Raw genomic sequence first — 21,602 nt, 5'->3', positions numbered from 1 at the left:
TTGCACCTTGGCTTTATTTTGCTCCCAATCATATAAATAATATTTTAGTTTAAAAAATGCACATCTTTTGTTTTCATATTCATTGGTAAAACTGCCAGCTTGTGAAATTTGGCAGAATGAACTGTGTCAGTGTTGCCATCAGGGAACATTACAGTAACAAAGGAAGAAATGACAAAAAGGCCCCCCAACCACAAGACCTGTTTTATAATTCAAAAACAAGCTGTTATGAAAGACAGGGAAATTACTTTCTTTGCTGTTAAATATTTTGAAGGTAAAAAAAAAAAAAAAATCAAGGCTAGGCTTGGCCAGCCCAAAGACCCAAGATACAAAATGAGAGCCCAGTCCAGATTCAGCCATCATTTTGCCACCACCAGTTACCAGTGCTGCCTTTCTGGCTGTTTCTTCTGGACTTCACAAATCAGAGCATTTCCACAGGAGTAAAGGAAGAAACCTCAGTGTTCCTCAGCCCCATGGAATGAGTCTGTATTTAGACTGGATGAGCATCCCTGGCTGTGTCCAAGGCCAGGTTGGCCAGGGCTTGGAGCACCCTGGGACAGGGGAAGGTGCCAGCCCGTGGCAGGGGGTGGAAAATGATGATTTGTTTGGTCCTTTCCAACCCCACCCCATGCCATGAGTCTACACAAGATGGTTGGCCTGGGGCCTCCTGATGAACAGAAATTTGAGCTGTCAGATTTAATTTGTATTTTGTGAGTGTCCAGAAAAAATATCAGGGGAGGGTAGTACTGTCCTCATTCTAGAAATGCTTTCTCCAGTTGTGGAATAAAACAGGCAACAACCCCTACTCATCCCCTCACTCTGTCTGTGGTCTCACAAACCTCCTTCAAACTGGCACCAGAAACAGTGGCAGGAGACAAAAGGGAATTTTGCAAGTTATTCCATATCTCCTCTGAAGAGAAGGCTGAGATTTTCACGTTGTTGATTTCAGTGGTTTAATGTTTGCAATGTGGGGGGGGAGGAAGAACAAAAAAAGAAAAGATAGTTGTGTTGCAATGCTAATGAGCACATTTGCAAGGCTCTGCCAGCAATGCTGAGCTTCAGCTCGCTTTTATTAGCCATTTTGGAAGATGTCTTAGTTGCAGTTGCACAAAAAGCATTGTCAGGACTTTTATATTTTCTCATTTTGAATACTGTGACATTACTTGGAGAGGGTCTGGTTCTGCAGCACATAAGCCAGTATCAGTATTGTATAATACAGCAGCTAGACTCATTTTGCAGTGTGATTACAAAACCCATCACTGTGAATTATACAGCAAGTTAAATTGGTTTCCACCTTCTGCAAAGCCAGAGTATTATCTTGCACAAATAGTATACAAATGTAGAAATAATACAAGTCCAACTTATCTGAAAGCTTTCATTGCTCACTCCATCAGTACTTTCTATTTTCTGCTAATGACACGTGCTGTGGTCTGAAAGCAAATTCTAGCAACAGTGAATGCTCTCACTTTTTACTTTTTACATTTTTATTTTGACTAAGCTTCAATTTACTAGAACATCCTGCTGCTGCTAAAACTTTCCAAATCTGAAAAAGAATTTTTCGAGCAACTTTTTCCATAGAATCACAGAGTGGGCCAGTTTGGAAAGGGGCTTAGAGCTTATCCAGTGCCACCCCTGCCATAGCAGGGACACCTTCCACTGTCCCAGGCTGCTCCAGCCCCAGTGTCCAGCCTGGCCTTGGGCACTGCCAGGGATGCAGGGGCAGCCCCAGCTGCTCTGGGCACCCTGTGCCAGGGAACAATTCCTCATTGCCAAGATCCCACCCAGCCCTGCCCTCTGGCACTGGCAGCCATTCCCTGGGTGCTGGCACTGCAGTTCTGATGAACTTTTGATGAACTTTCCACTTCTCTTGATCAGAAGCACATGTGAATGTCTGCCACTAATGAACTTTTTTTTTTCTATTATTTATATTTTTCTATTAATTAAACAGCACCATCATTAGCTTCAGATTTTTCAGCATAATTTAAATACTGGATGAGTATTTAAATTCATATGAGTAACTCAGACTGTTCAGTCTTCCCTGGAAGAGGAAGGGAGCTTGGTGAATCTCACTCTCCTGGGTGAGCTGCATTTTCTAGTCCCTGAACACTGACCAGCTGAAAAAGAGCTACATGGTCTTAATGAACTTCCTAACATTATATTCCCAGTATTCCAGCTCAGGATAGATGTGGTGAAGAGAGGAGCAGGCAGAGGAGGAGAAACAGCCAAACAAAACAGCTTCATCAGACTGAAATTATAGCCCAAGAAATACAGATACAGGAAAAGGCTACCTGCCAAAAATTCCTCCTGCTAGACAGACCTTGGGGAAGCTTTCTAAATCCATTTTTCAGTTCTAGAATCCCATGACCATGCAGGTTGTTAAAAAAAATTGCCACACACATTTGTAGGTAGATGTAACTGCATGGATGTAGGTAGAGCTGATTTATTTTTCTCTTTCTATTAAAATCAGCAGCTCCATCTCTAGCAGAGCTGTACAAATAGAGTTATTCCAAGCAGACTATTTTGCAGATATCCTGTCTGTTCTCCAGACTGAGAATTGTCACTGCTGTGCTGCCACAGAGCTGATGGGATTTGGAGTTGCCATAGTGTTAAATGTTTCTCCTGTGATCAGCAACTGCTGATTTAAATGGAAGTCTTGAGCCATTTTCTCTCCTCTGTGTTTCACAGTCATTTCAAAGTCATCATAGACAAAAAGGTGTAATGATACCAGGTAAAAAATGTATTTAGATGAGCTTGCTGTGATCTGATTTCAAGGTCAGAGCACACAAACAGCCTCTGCTTTTAGCTGCTGTAAAGGACAGGACACGCTGAGGACCTCCAGCCATCCGAGTTATATTTAATCAACATGTACACACATTCCCTTCACAGTGCTTTCATGTTGAAAAGCCTGAGCTGAATTTTGTGTCTTTAGAATGTGCACAGAATTCCAGCTCCCATGGGTGCCATGATTTACTTCAGTGGCTGTGACAAACGATGTGAGGCACAGCCAGGTGAAGGCAGGCCAGGATCGATGGGGCTCTAAGGCACTTGGCACTTGTAAAAGATTCTGAATATTTACTTCTCAAATTTATCAGTATTAATAATTCTAATTTAATGCATTTTCGTTGTCACTTGCAATGAGTCAGCTGCTAATTAAATGTTATTGAAAAAGATGAATTACACGTTTACGTGCTTAAAAGGAGGGTCGCTAATATGTCTAAATCTAGATGTGAAATGTAGAACAGTATGATCTAATCCCCCTAAATACTGTTGTTATCCATAATAATTCTATGCTGAGTTAATTGTCAAAAAAGAAGTAGTACTGGAAAACTGAATGATTGACATTTAACCCTCTAACATGTATTGGTATAAATGTTATATTCAGATCACATGGAATTAGTTTGCAGAATTAATCATTTCCCTTTGTGGGGAGGCAATGACACAAGAAACAGCACATCTCCATTGACAGGTCAGAAATTCATTAATTCTTTTCCTCCCCTTTGCATTGTAGCTATTCCTGTTTCAAAGCTGCAGAAATGTCCAATTTTGAGCTCTGCCCAGCAGTAGTGACTCCCAGTTCTTTTTGACTGACAATGATGAGATTTCTGTCATGCTTTGCCTCTCCTACAGGGCCAGTGATGGGATTTTTTTCCTGGAAATCTTATTACTGAATGCACTGTCCTGGTCTCAGATGGAACTTTCAATCAGAAAGGCAATCAGAAGGTTTTCCATTTGTGAGTTTTCCTACAAAAGAGCTCAGCTAAACACTCTCAGAGTGCCTTGCCCTGAACGCTGGGGTGGCCCCAGCCACTGCCATGGTCCATGTTCACAGCACCTTCCCTGGCTCCCAGCACTGGGATGCACACAGAAACTGGCTCAGTTCCCAAGCCCTTTCCTGTTTAAGCTGCTGTTGGATCTGCCATGGCAGTTCAGAGCAGCCTGGCACCCAGAGCAAGGGATGAGTAAGAGTGAGTTTGGTTTTTCTTGTGGTGAGTTACAGAAATACATTTGATTTCATTGAAATCTCCAGGATATCTCCTTTCCTACCGTCCTTTCCTACCCCTTCACTGTTTAGTTCAGTGTTTTACCAAAAGTTTTAGATTCAGTTATTCAAAAGTGTTTTTGTTTTATTGCAGTGTAACTTAAATGTATTTGGTACATAATGAATTTCCATAAAATCTTTATAATATATATATCAAAGGGGTATTAATGTATTAATTGCTCACAGACTACAGTCATTAAACCAAGCTGTGCTGCAGCTAAAGCAAAGTCAGTGTTACCATCTGAAATAAAGACAAAATTGGGGGTGATGTGTTAGGAATTCTTTGTAGAATAAATATTTTTGAGGAGCTTTAAGTCAGTGGGTTGTTTTAACCAGCAATGCTTAAACAAAAATCATGTGAGGTTATTTTTCTGCATGGTGCAGTGAATCAGACACTCATAACTCCTGTGCTCCCATCACTGTCAAAAATCTGCAATCACTGTCAAAAATTGTTTCAAATATTCTCCTTTTTTTCAGTTTTTATTTTGTCTGTATTCAACTAATAAATAAATGATTTTGAAGAAACTACATTCCTCAAAAAACTATGAAGTTATTCCAGCAGATTCATTTCTGCAGTGCCCAGGTAAACCTGAAAGAAAAGCAATAACAAGAAAAGTATTTATAAAAATATATTTCACAAAGTAGGAAACAATACAGGAGTTTCTCTGAATACAATACATGGAGTAAATAAACAAACAATAATATAGCTTCAAAACAAAGTAGAAAATTAAAATGATTTGCATGTAATACGTAGGTTTCTTATACAATTGCTACTTCTAAATGGCAAGTTTGCATTACAAATTGAGTATGCTTGCAGCTTCTAGTGTTCTTTCTCTGTGTGCAAGAGCCCTGGTGCATCACTATGAATATTATAGAAAAAAATGCTAATAACAGAAGCAGTAAAATTATGTACACACTGGTTCCTGCTCTAATACAGTGGAGAACTATAAGCATGTTTTTTTTTACTGTACTGTGTTATGTGTGGATTTCTAAAAGTCTATAGTTTAAATATTCACATGAACCAGTTTACTTCCAGCTGTTTGTGCTTGTATTAAAAACACCAGGTACTAGATTTATGAAGAAGATATAAAACTGTCAAAAGTTTTCTCTGGCAATGTTTAATTCCTGCCAGCATTCTCTTAAAATTCAGCTACTGCAAATGGACAGGGAACTGCTTTAACCTGCAACAATTTGTCATTTTTCTTTTCAAAATGTACATGTATGAAACATTCATTATATATAGAAAAAAAAATTCTAACTGATATAATTTAGTTTTCTTCATAATCTTACTCTATAGATTATCAGTCTTAATAAATAAAAGCAGTAATGGACATCAATAAAATATTTATTTCAAAGATTAAACAAATAAATTCGATCTTTAGCAATAAAATCAGCAATTCTTTCATTTATGTAAGTCCATCCCATTTCACAGTTTTTTCTTTCAGAAGACGAAGCACAGGGTTGATCCTTCTTCTAGAAATAAAGATCCTTTTGTGAAGCAAGGTTTTGCAGCCCTGCCTCTGAATCTCTACACATTAGTAGTATTTATTACCCATCACTGGAATGGATTAAGAACATGTGAATATTTTAAGGCTTGACACAATATTTAAAGATGATATTCAGTCTGTGGTGGCGTGGCCAACAATTACTGTATGTACAATGGATGGTCACTGCACAGTAGGAGCCAGTAGGAATTGGCAATGCTATTTCTGCTCAGCATTGCTAAGAAGACCAAGATATTGCTTTGAACATTTCTGTGGCGGGATCTTTGTTGGCAATGCAGAAACAAACCTTTAGCTTTACACATACTGGGCAGGAGCTACTGTTCAACAGCAAATCCCTGCAAGTCCATTTCCTAAGAGAGCACCAATTTCTTTTTTGTTCTTTTCAATTCACTGAAGATAATCAAAGATCCAAATCTCCATCTTCAGAGTGGTCAAGTGAATATCAAATATCCAAAGACTTCTAGACACTCCACATACTTTACTTCACACTCCACAAGACTTAACCTCCTAACATATACTTTTTTTTTTTGGTTCAACATTACAATGTAGTTGATTTTATAGATGACTGGCGCTAAACTTGCCTCTAAAACAAAAAGCCACATTAGTTTTAACTAACAGCAGTGGCCCTAGAATATTACATGATCATTAAGTCAACAGGGAAAAAGTTTGTAATCCACTGTCAAGTTTCTTTGTCACTTTCTCCAACTGAGTAAAGTTCTCCAAGTCTTTTAAAGCGAGGACCCCATTCACTGAGGTAGTCAAAATTCTGGTCTGAGTCTGATGTGGAGGACTCCAAGGAGCTAAGGGAACCAGCTGCTGACCCCTTTCCTTCATAGCCATAAATCTGGATAGAGTCATATGGCGGAGCTGTGGGATCATTATCAGCTTCATGAAGCCTTACATTAATAAATTCATCAACATCAACACCATTAGGAACAGGTGCAAGACCCTGCCTGGGCATAAATTGAAGATCAGGCTTAATATCCTTACGAGGCAAAAATCCATTAATTCCATCTGGATTTTGCAAAGTTGCAATGTCAAAGGCTTCTGTGTCTTCCTCTCCACCTCCTTCGTCATCGTAGCGAATGATATTTTCCCTCACATCTTCATCATCTTTGATGATCAGAGGCTCATTCTTGTGTCTTCTTAGTGTCACAAACAGCACCACAATGACTGCAAAGAGAGCACCACAAGCTGATTAGGCAAAACATTTCCAACCCAAACACCACATGGTGAGTGCAGCTGGGGAAGGTGAGAGGTTGCTTTTTGTGGGACTGGGAGTAATAAGGGTGAAAAGTTGAAAGACCTATGACTTCAACCCCCTTTATGTGAAGGGAATTGGATCAGAAGCTCTGATTACTCATCTAGTCTTTGATTATCAGCTCATATTTACATCTGAAGCTCAATTTTATAGAAGCAATAAGATTTCCCATACTTCTAATTTCGAGCCTTGACTTTTCCCTTTGGAAGTGAAGTCAGGCTATCATTATTCACATAGTCTATAAAGAGCTACATAAGGGATGGTGTTTTCAAATATTAGAGAGTGTTTTTCTGAAAACATAGCCCTAATGGGAGAAGGAAATCAGTGTTTTTCCTACCTTCTGCAAGAGACTCCTATTCTATAACTAAAAAGAGAGTGAGAAAATAAGTGAGATAGAAAGAGCTCAGCTCAATTTCAGAATTGTGGACAGATGCATAAAAAACTCTAGATGGGTTATGCTTGGTTTTGCAGTTTAATGCTTAAACCTCAGCATTCACTGATATACTGATGTAAATCTCAGTCACAAAGTGAAGCTGCAAAGTGCAGAAATAGAACTCTCCTTTCACTGTTCTCTCCTTCACTTGCTTGATGTTATATACAAATGTTGTATGTTTTATTAAAATATACCACAGTGCTTATCTTGTAAAGCTTTGCTGTCTCTTGTGCCATTACAATCCAGAATAAACTCCTAATAGAAATATACAAATATAAATATATATATAATGGGAAGAAATAAAGCTATAAGAAGGCATCCAAAGGAGGGAGCCCGGGCTGGGGAAGGGCCTGCAGGGGCCACCCAAGGAGTGGCTGAGGGCGTTGGGCTGGGTCAGCTTCAGCAGAGGGGCTGAGGGCAGAGCTCCCTGGGGCTGTAGGAACCCTGTGCTGCTCTGGGCCATGGACAGCACCCAGGAATGGGTGGAGCTGGGCAGAGTAGGTTTAGGCTGAGATCTGGGAAAGGTTCTGCTTCCCCCAGAGGTGCCGGCACTGCCCAGGCTCCCAGGGAATGGGCACAGCCCCAAGGCTGCCAGGGATGCACAGGGGGGATTGCCGGGGTGTCTGCAGGGACAGGAGCTGGGTCAATCCCTGTGGATCCCTTCCAGCTCAGGACATCCTCTGATTCCACGATTCACACAAGTCTTAGAATATACCACAGATCCATTTCCCATCAGGTGTAGCCCACACTGTGTTCACCTTGCTGCTCAACACCCCCATGTGATTTTCAGTTTCCCATTCCACACCTGTTTATTCTGTAACTCTTGTGTGTGACTACTTCAGAACAGGACTTTGCTCTCTCTGCTTCTGTCCAGCTCTTAGGACATGAGAGTCCTACGGCCTGTGGCATTCACATTCTCTGAAAAAAATCCCTTTGCCCAGGATTTTTCTCCTGGGAAGCTGAGAGGCCTCAGAGAAAAGGAAAACAATTCTTATCTCATTTGCTTCTCCTGTGTTGTGCTCATGTGGAATGTGTTTGGAGTTTGTTTACCCACAGGTGATTGTTTCATTGCATTCTGCTGGGAGTTGTTTTCACTCTTTGGCCAATCAGAGCCAAGCTGTCTCTGGAAAGAGTCAGGAGTTTTCATTATTATCTTTTTAGCATTTAGTGAGTATCCTTTCTGTATTCTTTAGCATAGTATAGTATTCTTTAATATCATATAGTATAATAAAGTAATAAATTAGCCTTCTGAGAACATGGAGTCAGATTCATCATTCCTGCCTTTGTCGGGGCATTCCCTGCAAATCCAATAACTACTGCTGCTGCACGTAGTGTTGGACTGGAGTGTCCCTCCTCCTCTCTGAACCCCACACCTCCTCAGAGCTGGCAGAACCAGGGGATTTGTGACGTGGGCCGTACTGCAGGCCGTGCCACGGGCCAGGCCATGTCATGGGCCGGACCGCAGGCTGTGCCATGGGCTGCGCCATACCATAGGCCATGCTGCGGGCCAGGCCATACCGCAGGCTGTGCCACGGGCCAGGCTATGCTGTGGGCCAGGCTGTGCCATTGGCTGGGCCGTACCGCAGGCCGTGCCATGGGCCAGGTTGTACCACAGGCCAGGCCATGCTCAGGGCTATACTGATGGCCATGCTGCAGGCCAGGCTGTGCCGTGGGCCATGCCGCAGGCCGTGCCGTCGCCTGGGCCATACTGCAGGCCATGCCACAGGCCAGGCCATGCTGTGGGCCAGGCTGTATCGCAGGCCAGGCTGTGCTGAGGACTGTACTGCAGGCCATGCTGCAGGCCAGGCTGTGCCGCGGGCCATGCTGCAGGCCGTGCCATCGCCTGGGCCATACTGCAGGCCATGCCATGCCGTGGGTTGGGTTGTACTGCAGGCCATGCCATGCCATGGGCTGGGTTGTACCGCAGGCCAGGCCATGCCACGGGCCGTACCACTGGCTGTGCCACAGGCCAGGCTGTGCCGTTGGCTGGGCCGTACCACAGACCGTGCCGCGAGCACTCACCGAGCAGCAGGATGATGCAGGCCAGGATGGCGATGAGGGCACCCATGCTGAGCCCGATGGGCAGCACGTAGGCCTCGGCGTTGCAGGACTGCACGGTGCCGTCGCTGCTGCAGCCGCACACGCGGATGGTCAGCGTGCCCGTGCTGCTCATGGGCGGCGTGCCGCTGTCGCTGATGACGATGGGCAGCAGGTACACCTCCTGCTTCTGCCGGCTGAAACCGCTGTGCTTGGCCAGGATGCTCAGGGTGTTATCTGCAAGGCAAAATCTCAAGCTGCATCAAGGGAAATCTAGGTTGGAAATTAGGAAAAAGCTTTTCACAGAAAGGGTGATAAAGTTCTGGAATGGCCTGCCTGGGAAGGTGGTGGAGTCACCATCCCTGGGTGTGTTAAAAAAAGCACTGGGTGCCATAGTTTAGTTGAGGTGTTGGGGCTGGGTTGGACTTGATGATCTTTAAGGTCTCTTCCAACTTAGTCATTCTGTGAAATCTGTGAAAATGGCAGCATCTCAGCACACAGCTCTTCCTCAATGCCCTCAAGAACCTCAGCACAAAGGTTCTGTGATCTCGTGCCAGCAGCACGTGGCACAGAAATGCCTCCCCTTTCTGTCCAGCTGCCTCCAGAAGGGCAATGTATGCATTTTCTTGTGTGATAAGAAGATCATGATGCCTTATTTCTCCTCTGCATACAGCACTACAGATATCTTCCCATCATGATTCACCACTTTTTTTTCAAGTCACACAGTCATAAAAATCCAGCCAGTAAAACAAGAGAGAAACGAGATGTTAAAGAAACCCAGACTTAAAGCATATTCACCAATTAACACAAATCTTCCTTGCCTTACAACCACAAACTACACATTTTCCACTGCTATAAAAGATTTTTCCTTTTTATATAAAGACAAAAGAAAAGCTAAATGCATTAAAAGTTGTGGGCATAATTTTAAGAGATCTAAACATTTATTTGACCTCAATGAAGACAAGAGAGCAAACCAGGCTGTATCTCCCATGGAGGCAGACAGGAAATGAGTCTAGGACATCTTACCTCTGCACACATATGCAGAAAGTTAATTTTGGAAATATAAAGAGGCATCTGACTTCATGGCATCCTACACAGCCATAGAGTTACCCAGTGAAATCTCTCAGAGTCATTCAGTTCTCCGTTCACCAAATGAATACAAGTTGATTTTTATAAAGGTAATCATACAGATTTTAATTTGCATAGTTATAAAAATTACAGATTCGAGACAGTTATAAACACACACATATCAGATATGAATAATCTTGTATGTGTGATAGTGCTCAGGTATAAACCATGATTCATGGCATGTCAAATATACAGAAAATTCTGATTTCTTTATATACATAAATAATCTGTAACTTTTAACTGTTTTATTCTGTGGAATAAAATAATAGTTCAATATTAGGGATTATACTAACAGAGTGCATGTTGACTTGCACTAGTTTGCTGTTTGTGTTTTGTTTAAAAAAAGTGATTCAGAGGAACAGAGAAGAGTAATGTGTGTGTGTGTGTGTGTTGCTGTGGAATCCAATGACAATTTAAAAATAAAGCTGCACTTCTTGTTTGGAAGAAGGAGTTGAGGTTCATTTTCCTGATGCATCATGAACAAAAGAAAGCCTCCTGATATTTTATGCTCTAAAATAGACACGTGCAATGCTAAATGTCATTGCATGGAAGGAAGGAAAACACTGGGAGTGCTAATATGACAATAGGCTTCTCCTGAAGATCAGGTCCCTTCCCACACAAACATTCTGTGATTCTATCATTTTCTATCCCTTCCACAGCAGAATCACCTACCAATCACGTTTACTTGGCCTAGAGAGGTTCTTCCTATAATTTATGTTGCAGATGATGTAAACATTTCAGCATTTTTCATAAATTTAGATTATGCAATACGTGAAGGTCAATCTGAAAATTAACTCCTTCATAAAACAGAATAAATATGGTCACTTTGCAGAACAAAAAGGATTCCCAACTTTTTTTTCCACAGAAAACCTGAGGTTTTATCTATTCCAGTTGGAAACAGTCACATCAAAACTGATGGCACCCTGGAGCTAAATAAATAGTCTAGTTCTTCCTTGTGCCCTTTTTAAAATGAAAGGAAGCATATGTGTTTACTGAAGACAAATTTCAGGTATAAGCTCTTAAGAATTCTGACAACTCAAATAGGCCTAAAGTCCCTGATGACACCCTGTGCCACATGTGCCAGAGTGCTGCAGTGGAAAATCACGTGTGTTTGAAGCCAATAATTAACACACATTTGGAAGTGAACAAACCCTGCACTCCTGCTTGGTTGGGTGTGCCAGAGGTGTTAACACATGTGTCCAAGTTAAACCACTTCCTTGTTCTCTGCAGGGAAAAAAGGGAAAAGTTATTTTGGGAAAATGATCCTGTAGCTCAGTTTACCTGAATATGGGTGTGTAGAGCTTTACCAAAGTAAGTGACTACATGATGTGCAAAAGTTCCTTTTTTTGATGTGATAGCCTTCTTTTCCCCCTCAGTGCCCCTCCCTGTTTTCAAATACTGGAAAATAAATTCACCTGTCTGCTGTCATTCTCCTGCAAAATTAAAAATATCCCAGCATAAGCAGCATCCTTAATCCTTTTGCTTTAACCTTTCAAAAGAGAAAATAACTATGTGGTGCTCCATTTCCAGCTCTTTCTTTGAGACAAATCCTACTCAGAGGTGTCACATCTGTAGTCATTTATTTGGAACTCCAGAGACTTTTACAGTTCTATAGCACAGTGCTCTAAAATCTGTACTGATACAGGCTGTTCCTTCCTGTGAACCTGCTGCAGTCCTTCTCTGCCCAAGCTGGAGCAAAGGATTGATTGCTGAGCCCAACAGCCCTGCACTTTACAGATATGCAAAAGAGGGAAGGCACCTGCTTTAGGAAGGAACTAAAAAAGAGAAGCTGCACTTGTTGGGAACAGCTTCAGATCCCTTCCGTCCTCCTGAGACACTCACTGCCATCCTGTCTGCTGCAGAAAATTCTAATAAGCCAAAAGCAGAGCATAACCAAGTAAAAAAAGGAAGGATGTACTCCAAAGAGAAGGGGGAAGAAAAAGCGAGAGGGGGGAGAGATGGAGAGAATAAAGTGCCCATCAGTGAAGCTTTTCTGAGTGTAAGAAACCAGCTGGTTTCTTGATTCCTGGTTGGAATTGATAACCACCATGGTTATCAATTTGAGTTCAGAAGTAATGAGAGACAGCAAAAGAGGTGCAAGGTATTTGGGATATTAACTGGTAGTTAAGTGCAAAGTAAGTTGCAAAGGTTGGTCAGAACTATTCAGAACAGATGTCAAACAAGGAGAAGAGAATAACTTTCTTTTCCTACAGATGACTTGTTTGGTTGGTTTTTGGTTTGGTTGGGGTTTTTTTTGTTTGTTTGTTTGCTTGATTTTTGTAAGAAACCATGTTTGACTAAAAGTGAACATGTTATGCCTGGAAAGAAAAGAAACAAGCAGAACATAAAAAAAGCAAATGAAATGACCAAATTGTTTTGCCAATGGGTGGCAAGTCCTCCAGTTGACTTAGGAATTTTGTTTAGCAATAAATTCTTTCCCCTTCATTGCTATGTCTTAAAATAAATATACCTTGTTGCTGGTGGAGATGTGGAAGAACAATGACTCCCTGGGTTGACATTTTAGTTGCTTCCTAGAACTTGAAGATAAATCCTGGCAGCTGATCAGCAATAAACTCAATTTGTTTGATTTGCTTTCTCCTTTCTGGACATTCCAGAAGGAGCCTCCTCCAGGAACAACCTGGATGAATGAATTTGGCAGTAGGTGCTCAGCAGGAGAGGGGACAATCACATTCCCTTATCTTCCCAATTAACCCACTGATCCTTCACTACAGCACTGCTCAGGCTGTTTATTTATCCATGGTACTTTTAGCAAAACAAGGAAAAGCACATGCAGAAAAGCCCCAAAGCTCCTTGCTCACAGAGCTCTGAGCTGCCATAGGCACAGAACAACTGTGAATGTTCCTCCAGCTAGAGAGGCACATCCAGGAGGGGCTCTGACATTCTCCAGCAGAATGAGTCTCCAGGAATTCTGTGCCCTTCTGTGGGGAAGGGGCTGGAGAAGTTCATGGGAATGCCTGAGCCCTGTGAAATCCCCTCTCCCTGGTGATGTGCCCACCACCCAGGATGGACCAGGAGCTGCATCCTGTCCTGCAGCCTTCAGGAACGGTGTAAAATCTTAATAACTCTCACAGCATCAGTGTCAGGTCAGAGGAACACAGCTCTGGGCATGTACAACTACAGCTCAGAGCAGGAGCTCACTTCTACCTTTTTTACATATAAAAACCCTGGTAGCTCAGCTCCCTGGCTGACTCTCAGACTCTGAAATTTACAAGCAGATTTTCGAAATAACCATGAAAGGAACTGTTTTGGGAATATCCCTCCCAGCTGGAACAAAGGATGACAATGCAGAAGGTCTTTAAAAGATGTCCAGTGTGGTTTCCAGACAAAGGTAGTTTGCATAACCACAGCAATTACCCCAGAGCCCAGTGCTTTCTGCACATTCCCCAGCTGTTCTCAAATCTCCCAGATCTCTTTTGAGGCTCAGGGATGAACGATTTTGAAAAAAAAATGTAAATGCAATCATTTTAATACAAAGCTACTTCTGGATTTTCTGGACACCATTGACTTTAACAGCATCGACAGCAATCAGGATGTGAAATTAGCAGGCAGGAGTCAACTCCTTCATCTCCCACTTTGTGCAAGAATGTATCTTGCAATTTTAAGCCAGACAATAAAATAACAGAACAAAAGTAAAAATCAGAAGCAGTGAGTTTGCACTTAAGTGTCATTTTCTCTGCACACTTTATTGCAATTCTTTAATTCCCTTGCAGTCTCTCATATGCTGAGATCAGTGGAGTTCCCTGCTGTGCCACCTAACACCTACAGAATTCTGCCTTTCTTTTTTTATCCCTTTTATAATGTCCTCAGAAAGATCAAATAATTAATGGTATTAAGGACTTTGTGGTAGAAGTTGTTATCTATGCTGGATATATTACTTATGTGAAGAAAGAATTTTAATTGGAAACTCTGCAGCTGGAAACAGCAGAATGACAGAAATATACATCTGTTCCTGTTTATTAGACCTATCATTCTGTGTACATTTTAAAATCTGAGATTCTCTGTAAAATAGAGTCACAAGTAGAAGAGCAGCAGGAATATCCTTACTGTGATACTCCCTGCTTTTTCTGATAAGGAAAAGATAGGGACAGCGCATTCATCTCCAATCTCTCTTCAAAAGTAGCATCTATTCTTAAATAAAAACCCCAAACTTGAAATAACCAAGCAATTGAATTATTATCATCAAGGTTTCAGTGGAAACTAGCAAAATACAGGCAGAAAACCAGAGCACATGACATTTGAAGGAATGTGAGCTCTAGAACACTCAGCAACCAGCTGCAAAGGCACTAGAAAAGAACATTCAAGAGAGTGCTGATGCCATTTCAGCTTTGTATAACCATTAATAACCATAATTAAAATGCATGTGCATCTTCTAATAGTTAATATTCACTAGTGGAAACCTTACAATGTCAAACACAGATTTTAAAAAGATCATTTCAAAATTTGGTATTTTTGTTTTTCTTCAGAATTCAAACTTAATTACAGAGAAATGGTGGATGATAGGAAGATTCCAATCCCCTTTTTAGAGCCTGAGAATAAAACTGTCAAGAGACACAGAGGTGTCTCAAATAGGCATTGTATAAACCACCCTAATCATTATTCTTTTTGAATATTATTTCAGTCATACTTACTTTCTACGAAAAGATTTACAAACACCACCTTTTTAGATTGGTAGGATTTCACTTTTGGAAAAACCTAGTGACTGCAGCCCGGACAAGTCACTGCCCACAGTCCCACGTGTGCTAATTCTCTTGTTTTGAAATTCCTTTCTTTTCCTTTTGCAATTACAAAATCCCTGGGAAAGAATAGTCCTGATGTCCTTTCTGAATGACCACAAGAACAGAAGTGACAACTCCAAGCACACCCTCATCCATGCTCACCTTTTAAAAAGCCACTGCTCACAAACAGGCCCTGAGCTGAAAAACTGATTTATGTGTCTCAAGCTCCACTTTAGTACAAGTTGGAAGCATCAGTTTCCTGCTTCCAAAAGAATGAAATTAATATGCTTTATGAGAAACCCATGTAAGGCAGATTTTTTTTATTTTTCTGCCTTAGGCTGAAACACATTTTAAAGGAATATTTGATTAAAAGGGTACAATTATAAGTTTGTATGTTATAAATTTGGCAATAGTTAGTAGCTAAAAAAACCCCCTATTTTTACATTAGAACCGCTATCACAATTTTGTTTCAGGATTAAACTTAGTGTTTTCAACATGGCTGTATTTATAAAAAATACATTTTTGTGATAGCATATATATATTTATGTATATTAATATATCTATATATACAACTGTGTCATGTATTTTTACAGCTGTATCAGGCCTTCCTTGATGACTGTCTCAAACAAAATCCTGTTGAGCTGCAGGTTACAAGAAAAAGGACCCCACCCTCTTTGTGGTAAAGACATAAATATTCAAATATTCTATTCAAACAGAAGGCTTACAAAATTATCTGAACAAAAAGAGATTTTTTTACAGTATATTTTTGCTGATTTTGGATGGCCAAACCATAAGGGCACTGAAGCCTCCACAGGTATTCCAAACTGACCTGCTTTTCACAAATGTCAATAATTCGTGATGTGTTCAAAAAAGCAAATTAATGATTGCTATCAAATTTGATAGCAGACATCAGGTTCAGAAGAAAAAACTTTTTGTCATAAAAATTCAGCTGATTGATCAAATTCTCTTTCCTGCCCCATAGCAAGTTGCATTCCATACTGACATATTTAATGGCAATTCACAAAGCATTCCTATGACAAATTAACAAACACTTGAATGATTTGGGGTTTTTTATAGACCTGAACTTTCTGCAATCTCCCTTAAAACACCAATAAGAACATAGGGAAAGAAAAAGTATTTAGTGTGAGAAAATGTATTGGTAGAAGAATAATTGGAAAATGTCATATATTTTATATCTTTGATTATTTTCTCCTCTTTACCAGTTGGCTTAAATAATAACAGTTTATGCCAGAACTGAGCAGCTGAATCAACTAATGAATAAAAAAACCTAAACACATTTCCATGTAGTCCTTTGCAGAAATAAAAAGTACTGCTGGGAGTTTTGAATCATGAGCAAAGTAATATTTAATCGTGTATACATCATTCTCATATGTTAAAATTTCTTGGAAAGGGGAATAATTATGTTAGTGCTGCTGTGTAATACAGAACTTGTAGTAAATAAATTCTTGACAGAAGGGGAAAAAAAAAAGCCAGACAAATTAACAGCAAAGTGATGATGAATAAGCATTTCCTCCTACCTTTTTTCTTTGAAAATGTGAACTTTAGATAATAGTCTGTATAATTTCTAGTTCTATTCCTTTGGAAAAGTCTGAACTTTAGATAATTGTCTCTTAAGTATTCTAAAACTTTCCTTTGACCTTTAGGCCAGCAGAGCTATAATCAAACATAACTATATGGTCCCTTGCAGTCTAGCAGCAACTCCTGTATTTTGTACCTTGGTTTTTTAACTCATTGAAGAAAGGACAGAAAATCCTGGCTGAGGAAATAATGATGTAGAACACATTGAGTCTGAAATAATACCAGGTTTTTTGTTACTGGAGTAGAGAAATAATTAGGAGATGGTACCTCTCTTTCTCTTTTCAATTTACAGACACACAGAGCAAGTCAAAGCAGGAAATTTTGGGTTCTGGATTTGTTTAAGTTCCACCTTGTCTGAACTGGACCCAGCATATCTGACTGAACCTCACTCACTCTGGTTTGTCTGTTCATCTCTCCCAAACCCCTTGAGAGGAATAGTGGATTTGTCTTTCCAAACAAGCTGTGGGTCTGCTGGGAGATAAAACCAGCACTGGGAGATAAAAGAAACAATGGGAAGGATTCCACTGATTGATGAATGGAAAAAGATATTTGCTTTTACAAATAAGCTTTAGGTTTGCTGATAAATGAAATTAGACGTTAAAAGATGAAAGAAACAATGGGGAAGAAAAACTCCTGAATTCCATAAGAATTAAAAATTAAAAGGGAGGGTTCTACCTTAGAGGGAAATCTTTGGTATCAGGTGTATCAGGAAGTCTGAACCTCTCAAGTACCTCAACCAAGGGGGAAAGAGAGAAGGGAAATGTGGCTGGAAATTGGGATAAAAAGGGAGGCTGCATCCTCCAAAAATTGGAGAGACCCCAGGGGAATGCCCCATGGCCTCTCCCTCTATTCAAATAAAGAAAAAGGACTCCTCTGTCTCCTTTTTGAACATAAACCCTGGTGTTTGTGGATTAATTTTCCTAGCACCCTGCTGCCACTTGGGCTTGGCACTCCCATAAAGGGAAGCAAAGCCAGGCCAGTGAGGGTGTGAGATGAGCTGAACCAGGCCTGGTTTTGCCCCTCCTGTGTCTCTCCTGCATGCCAGCAGGCAGTCACCAAGCTGGTTACCAATAATGCCACTGCTGTGACATGTTTGCTTCATTCAGATCACACCACTGCATGGCACGTGCATTGAATGGTACATCTGTAAAGTGTAAGAATGAATGCAGGTTGCCAAGCTCTGGTTTAGAAAAAGAGATGAAATGGCTGTCAAATGTGCTCAGCATTAAAAATACATTATTAACACAGCGATTTGCATAGACTGATGGATCATTTTTGAAATCTACATACTCTAGTTAATTTTATTCTGTTGTTATTTTAACCAAAAAGTTTCAGAAAGTGATAGGGTGTTTTACAGCACTTTGATAAAATAATGCCTATATTTTGCATTTGAACCAAAAACTTTCCAGTACTATATTACCAGATTCCAACAAAAATACTGCAAGGATAAGTAAAAAAGCCAAGATATCCCAAGGCTGTGCCATCTGCTTTTCTTTGGAGGGATAATGGATTCTCAATCTTTCTATGAATACCTACTTAACAAATGCAGTGAGGGAGGAGAAGTTGGTGGCAGACAGGGATCTGAGCCCCTCAGGCCACAGTGACAGGTACAGCTTTAAACATTACCCTGACTGCTGTTCTCTTCTGTGTAGAGCTTAATCTCCACCAGATTCAGTGAAATTCAGAAATCCAGTGCAATTCAGGTGATGGAAAAGTTCCAAGAATTCCCAGCCATGTTCTTCACCTTCCTCCAATTCTTACATCAGTGACTTCCAGGTCTGCCAAAGTTCGCAGACCTGGGGACTATGAAGACAACCATGGATGTTTGAAGTGAATCTTTCTTTCTACAAAACTCTGAATATCACAGTAAAAACCATTAAACTTAAGTAGGGATCTTTTGGGTCTTAGATGTGATGTGTTCTTGCCATTTAAGTAATTTAACATCCACTTCTCCATGCCATGATTATCACCTTTTCCATTCCAATTCTGTGCTGAATGTACACAGGGGCTTGGTAGGGATTTAAAGCAATTTACCAGTAAATCATACACCAGCCCTTAAAAACTAAATCTGTAATCACACCTATCAACCATATTGAAGTTTTGTTGCAAAGGTAAAAGCCAAATTCCAGCCTTACTAGTGTATTTCTATTATGCCACTTACTTTTTACATAACGTCCACTTTGAAATACAGCAGCAGAAAGCAACCAGCAGACTATAAAACCAGCAACCAGTATTTATTGGAATGCTGCCTTTTTGTACTGGTGTAATAAAGGTCTTGTCAGCACTTCCATTACAAAATGCCAATTTTCAGAGGTTTATAACTCTGACATAACAACTTCCTATGAAAAGAAATTTAGAATGTGGACTCTCTGCCAAAGAGCATTGAAAGTTAAATACAGCTTACGTTGGTCAGGGCATTTTAAGTCAGAAAATAAATTAAAAACAATTCTGACTTAACATTTTCTTGAGCTGGCGCCACTGAAGGAAAAAAATGTGGCTTTGATAGTAAAAAGTGCCAGATCCTGCAGTTCTTATACACGCAGAACTCCCTTGAAGTTTCCTGAGAACAATTTCTGTGAGAGCCCTGAAAGGAGTGCCATTATACATTTTTGTAAATGTCATCAAGAGTTATATTAGCTTTTTGTAATTTGAAAGACTGAAATGTTATGGTGTAACATTGCCCCTGGGCACACAGGCAGCATGATAATGACTTTGGGAAGACATTCTGATATGCAGATTACATATAACAATAACAATTTGTTATCATCAGACCATTAATGGCAGTAATTCAGGCTTCTGCCTCACACCCAAAGGATTCACACATGCCCTATTACAGGCACACCTCTAACAGAGGATGTCATTCCCATGGGGAAAACTCATGGCCTTTTGAAATGCAGGGAAGAGCAAAAGGCATCCAGAGAAGGGATTCCAGTGAGTGAAAAAAAACATTTATAGAGTGGAATAGTTTGAAAAAAAAAATCAAATGAAACATCCCAGATACTCTTTGGAATGTTTCTGGACAGCATGCAAACATTACAAGGAAAAACCTGGAATAGCCACAAGTTCCAGACTGGGATACACAGCTGGATCATGGAGAAGCACAGCAGGAGCACACACACATCTGAATTTAGATTCCAAGGCCTGGACATACTGCAAGACCCTGCCTTTGCTCTGTACAGGGTGGGACACAACACAGAACTTGGAAAGAAGCAGCCAGGGAAAGATGTCAGCACTTGAACTCTGCCTCACCACAGAGATGTTACAAAGTCAGTGCTAATATGGGTGAATATTATGACTATATATGTTAATATATTAGAATATAATGAATATGTATGTTCATATATTATGAATATATGAAACCACAGCACCAGTTCAGAAGTTGTTCAGAGTTCTCATGGAATCACAGGTTGAGTGAGGCTGGAAGGGACCTCCAGAGGTCACCTGATCCAACCCTGCTCACCACAGCTGCCCAGAGCCCAGGACCTTGTCCAGCTGCCTTCTGAATATCTCCAAAGATGGGAGTTCTAAAAATGGTAAAACATTTTTGTTCAGAATTGAAATATAACTGTGACAAAAGAAAAGGCATCTTATTCAGTGTTTCTTTTCATCCCATGAAGAGAAGTTATGGGGTATAAATATATAAAGAATCTGTAAGCCAAGAGAACAACTTGCAAATGGTTCCTTGTTGTCTTCTAATTTGTCATGAAGAGTCTGATAAAGTACAAGTGAAGTGTTTAGGCAGAAGCTGCAGTAAAAATACAAAGCATGATCACATAAAAATATTAGAAGAGATGGGGATTCTACTGGCAGAGGAAAATACATCTCATTATGCCAAAAAAACCTCTGTGATCACGCAGAAAAAACATATAAAGTTTAAAAAATATAAAAAGGTGAGCAGAAAAAACCCAGTAGATACTTTGAGAAAGTTATGTTTCCTTACCAGGGGAAAAAATTATGAAAAATAATTTGAGTTTAGAAAAAGCTATGGTCTATATATGAATTTTTGAAACAAGTGGTTCTGCTAGACAGACTGTATTAGAACTCTATAAAGTTTTTAGCAAACACATCTTTTGATCTTGCCTGTTAGCACAAAAAAGGCACAAAACAAGAAAAAGTTGATTTGTTAGGATTCTTTTTCCTCTTTAAAAATAGAAAATATTAGTGTAAAGAAGCCATAAAGATGATACAGAAGGAGATGTCAGGGGTAGAACTGAGTCTCAACTACCTCCCATTGTATTCAGTATTGCAGCTTATATCAAAGCTGCCAGCTGCCATCAGACTGGGCTCCACCATCTCCTCCCCTGACAATTCCTCATATTTCCTGTCTGGGACTTCCAGAAGAATCCAAAATGCCCCTCCCTTAGAGCACTCCTGAAACTCTCAGCCTTTACCAGCCCCACTGCTCACAGCTCTGCAGTGTTTGCACAGCACAATGGCAGCACAGTGATTAAATGCTTTATCCAAATTCATAGAGGAAAGCCACAGCCAAGCTAAACAGAAATGTTCCAAACTCCTGAACAATTCCTCAATCAAAAATCCATCACTCCTGTAGAGTGCTCTGAGATCACAAGGTCTTAATCTCTGTTGGGGGAGCACTGCATGGTTTACAGGAGGGTCACAGGTAATGGATGAAAAGGTTATAGAAAGTGACAGGACCCAGCTAAGCAAGGTTAGGGAGCAACAAGTTGGAAAAGCCTACATGAATTAGTTTTATTTTGTATTATTTCCAACAAGCTCTCTTTTAACTTCAGTTTTAGGTTAGACTGAATGTGAGTTTCATAAAGCAAGAAAGCCAGAAAGTTTTATGAAAGTGATGTGAAATTGTTATGTCATTAAAGAGAAGAAAAAATTCAGTGTTCATGTTCAA

At 40.3% G+C, this 21,602-nt stretch overlaps 1 protein-coding gene across 2 annotated transcripts in view; it reads right to left on the bottom strand.

The window, feature by feature from the left end:
- Positions 1-4,651: 4,651 nt before the first annotated feature.
- Positions 4,652-21,602, bottom strand: part of CDH8 (cadherin 8) — a 162,926-nt gene continuing 145,975 nt past the window's right edge. For both annotated transcript variants that reach the window (XM_071440258.1, XM_071440259.1), the window contains 2 exons: positions 9,258-9,509; positions 4,652-6,714 (listed from right to left, as the gene is read on the bottom strand). In XM_071440258.1, the coding sequence (XP_071296359.1) occupies positions 6,221-6,714; positions 9,258-9,509 (746 nt within the window). In that variant the 3' untranslated portion in view covers positions 4,652-6,220. The remainder of the gene's footprint in view (positions 6,715-9,257; positions 9,510-21,602) is intronic.

Source organism: Agelaius tricolor, unplaced genomic scaffold (genome assembly GCF_023055355.1).
Source record: "Agelaius tricolor isolate 1412-34295 unplaced genomic scaffold, bAgeTri1.0.p SCAF_15, whole genome shotgun sequence".
Lineage (NCBI taxonomy): Eukaryota > Metazoa > Chordata > Aves > Passeriformes > Icteridae > Agelaius > Agelaius tricolor.
The sequence above is the reverse complement of the archived record's forward strand: the minus strand, read 5'-3'. Positions and strand labels throughout refer to the sequence as shown.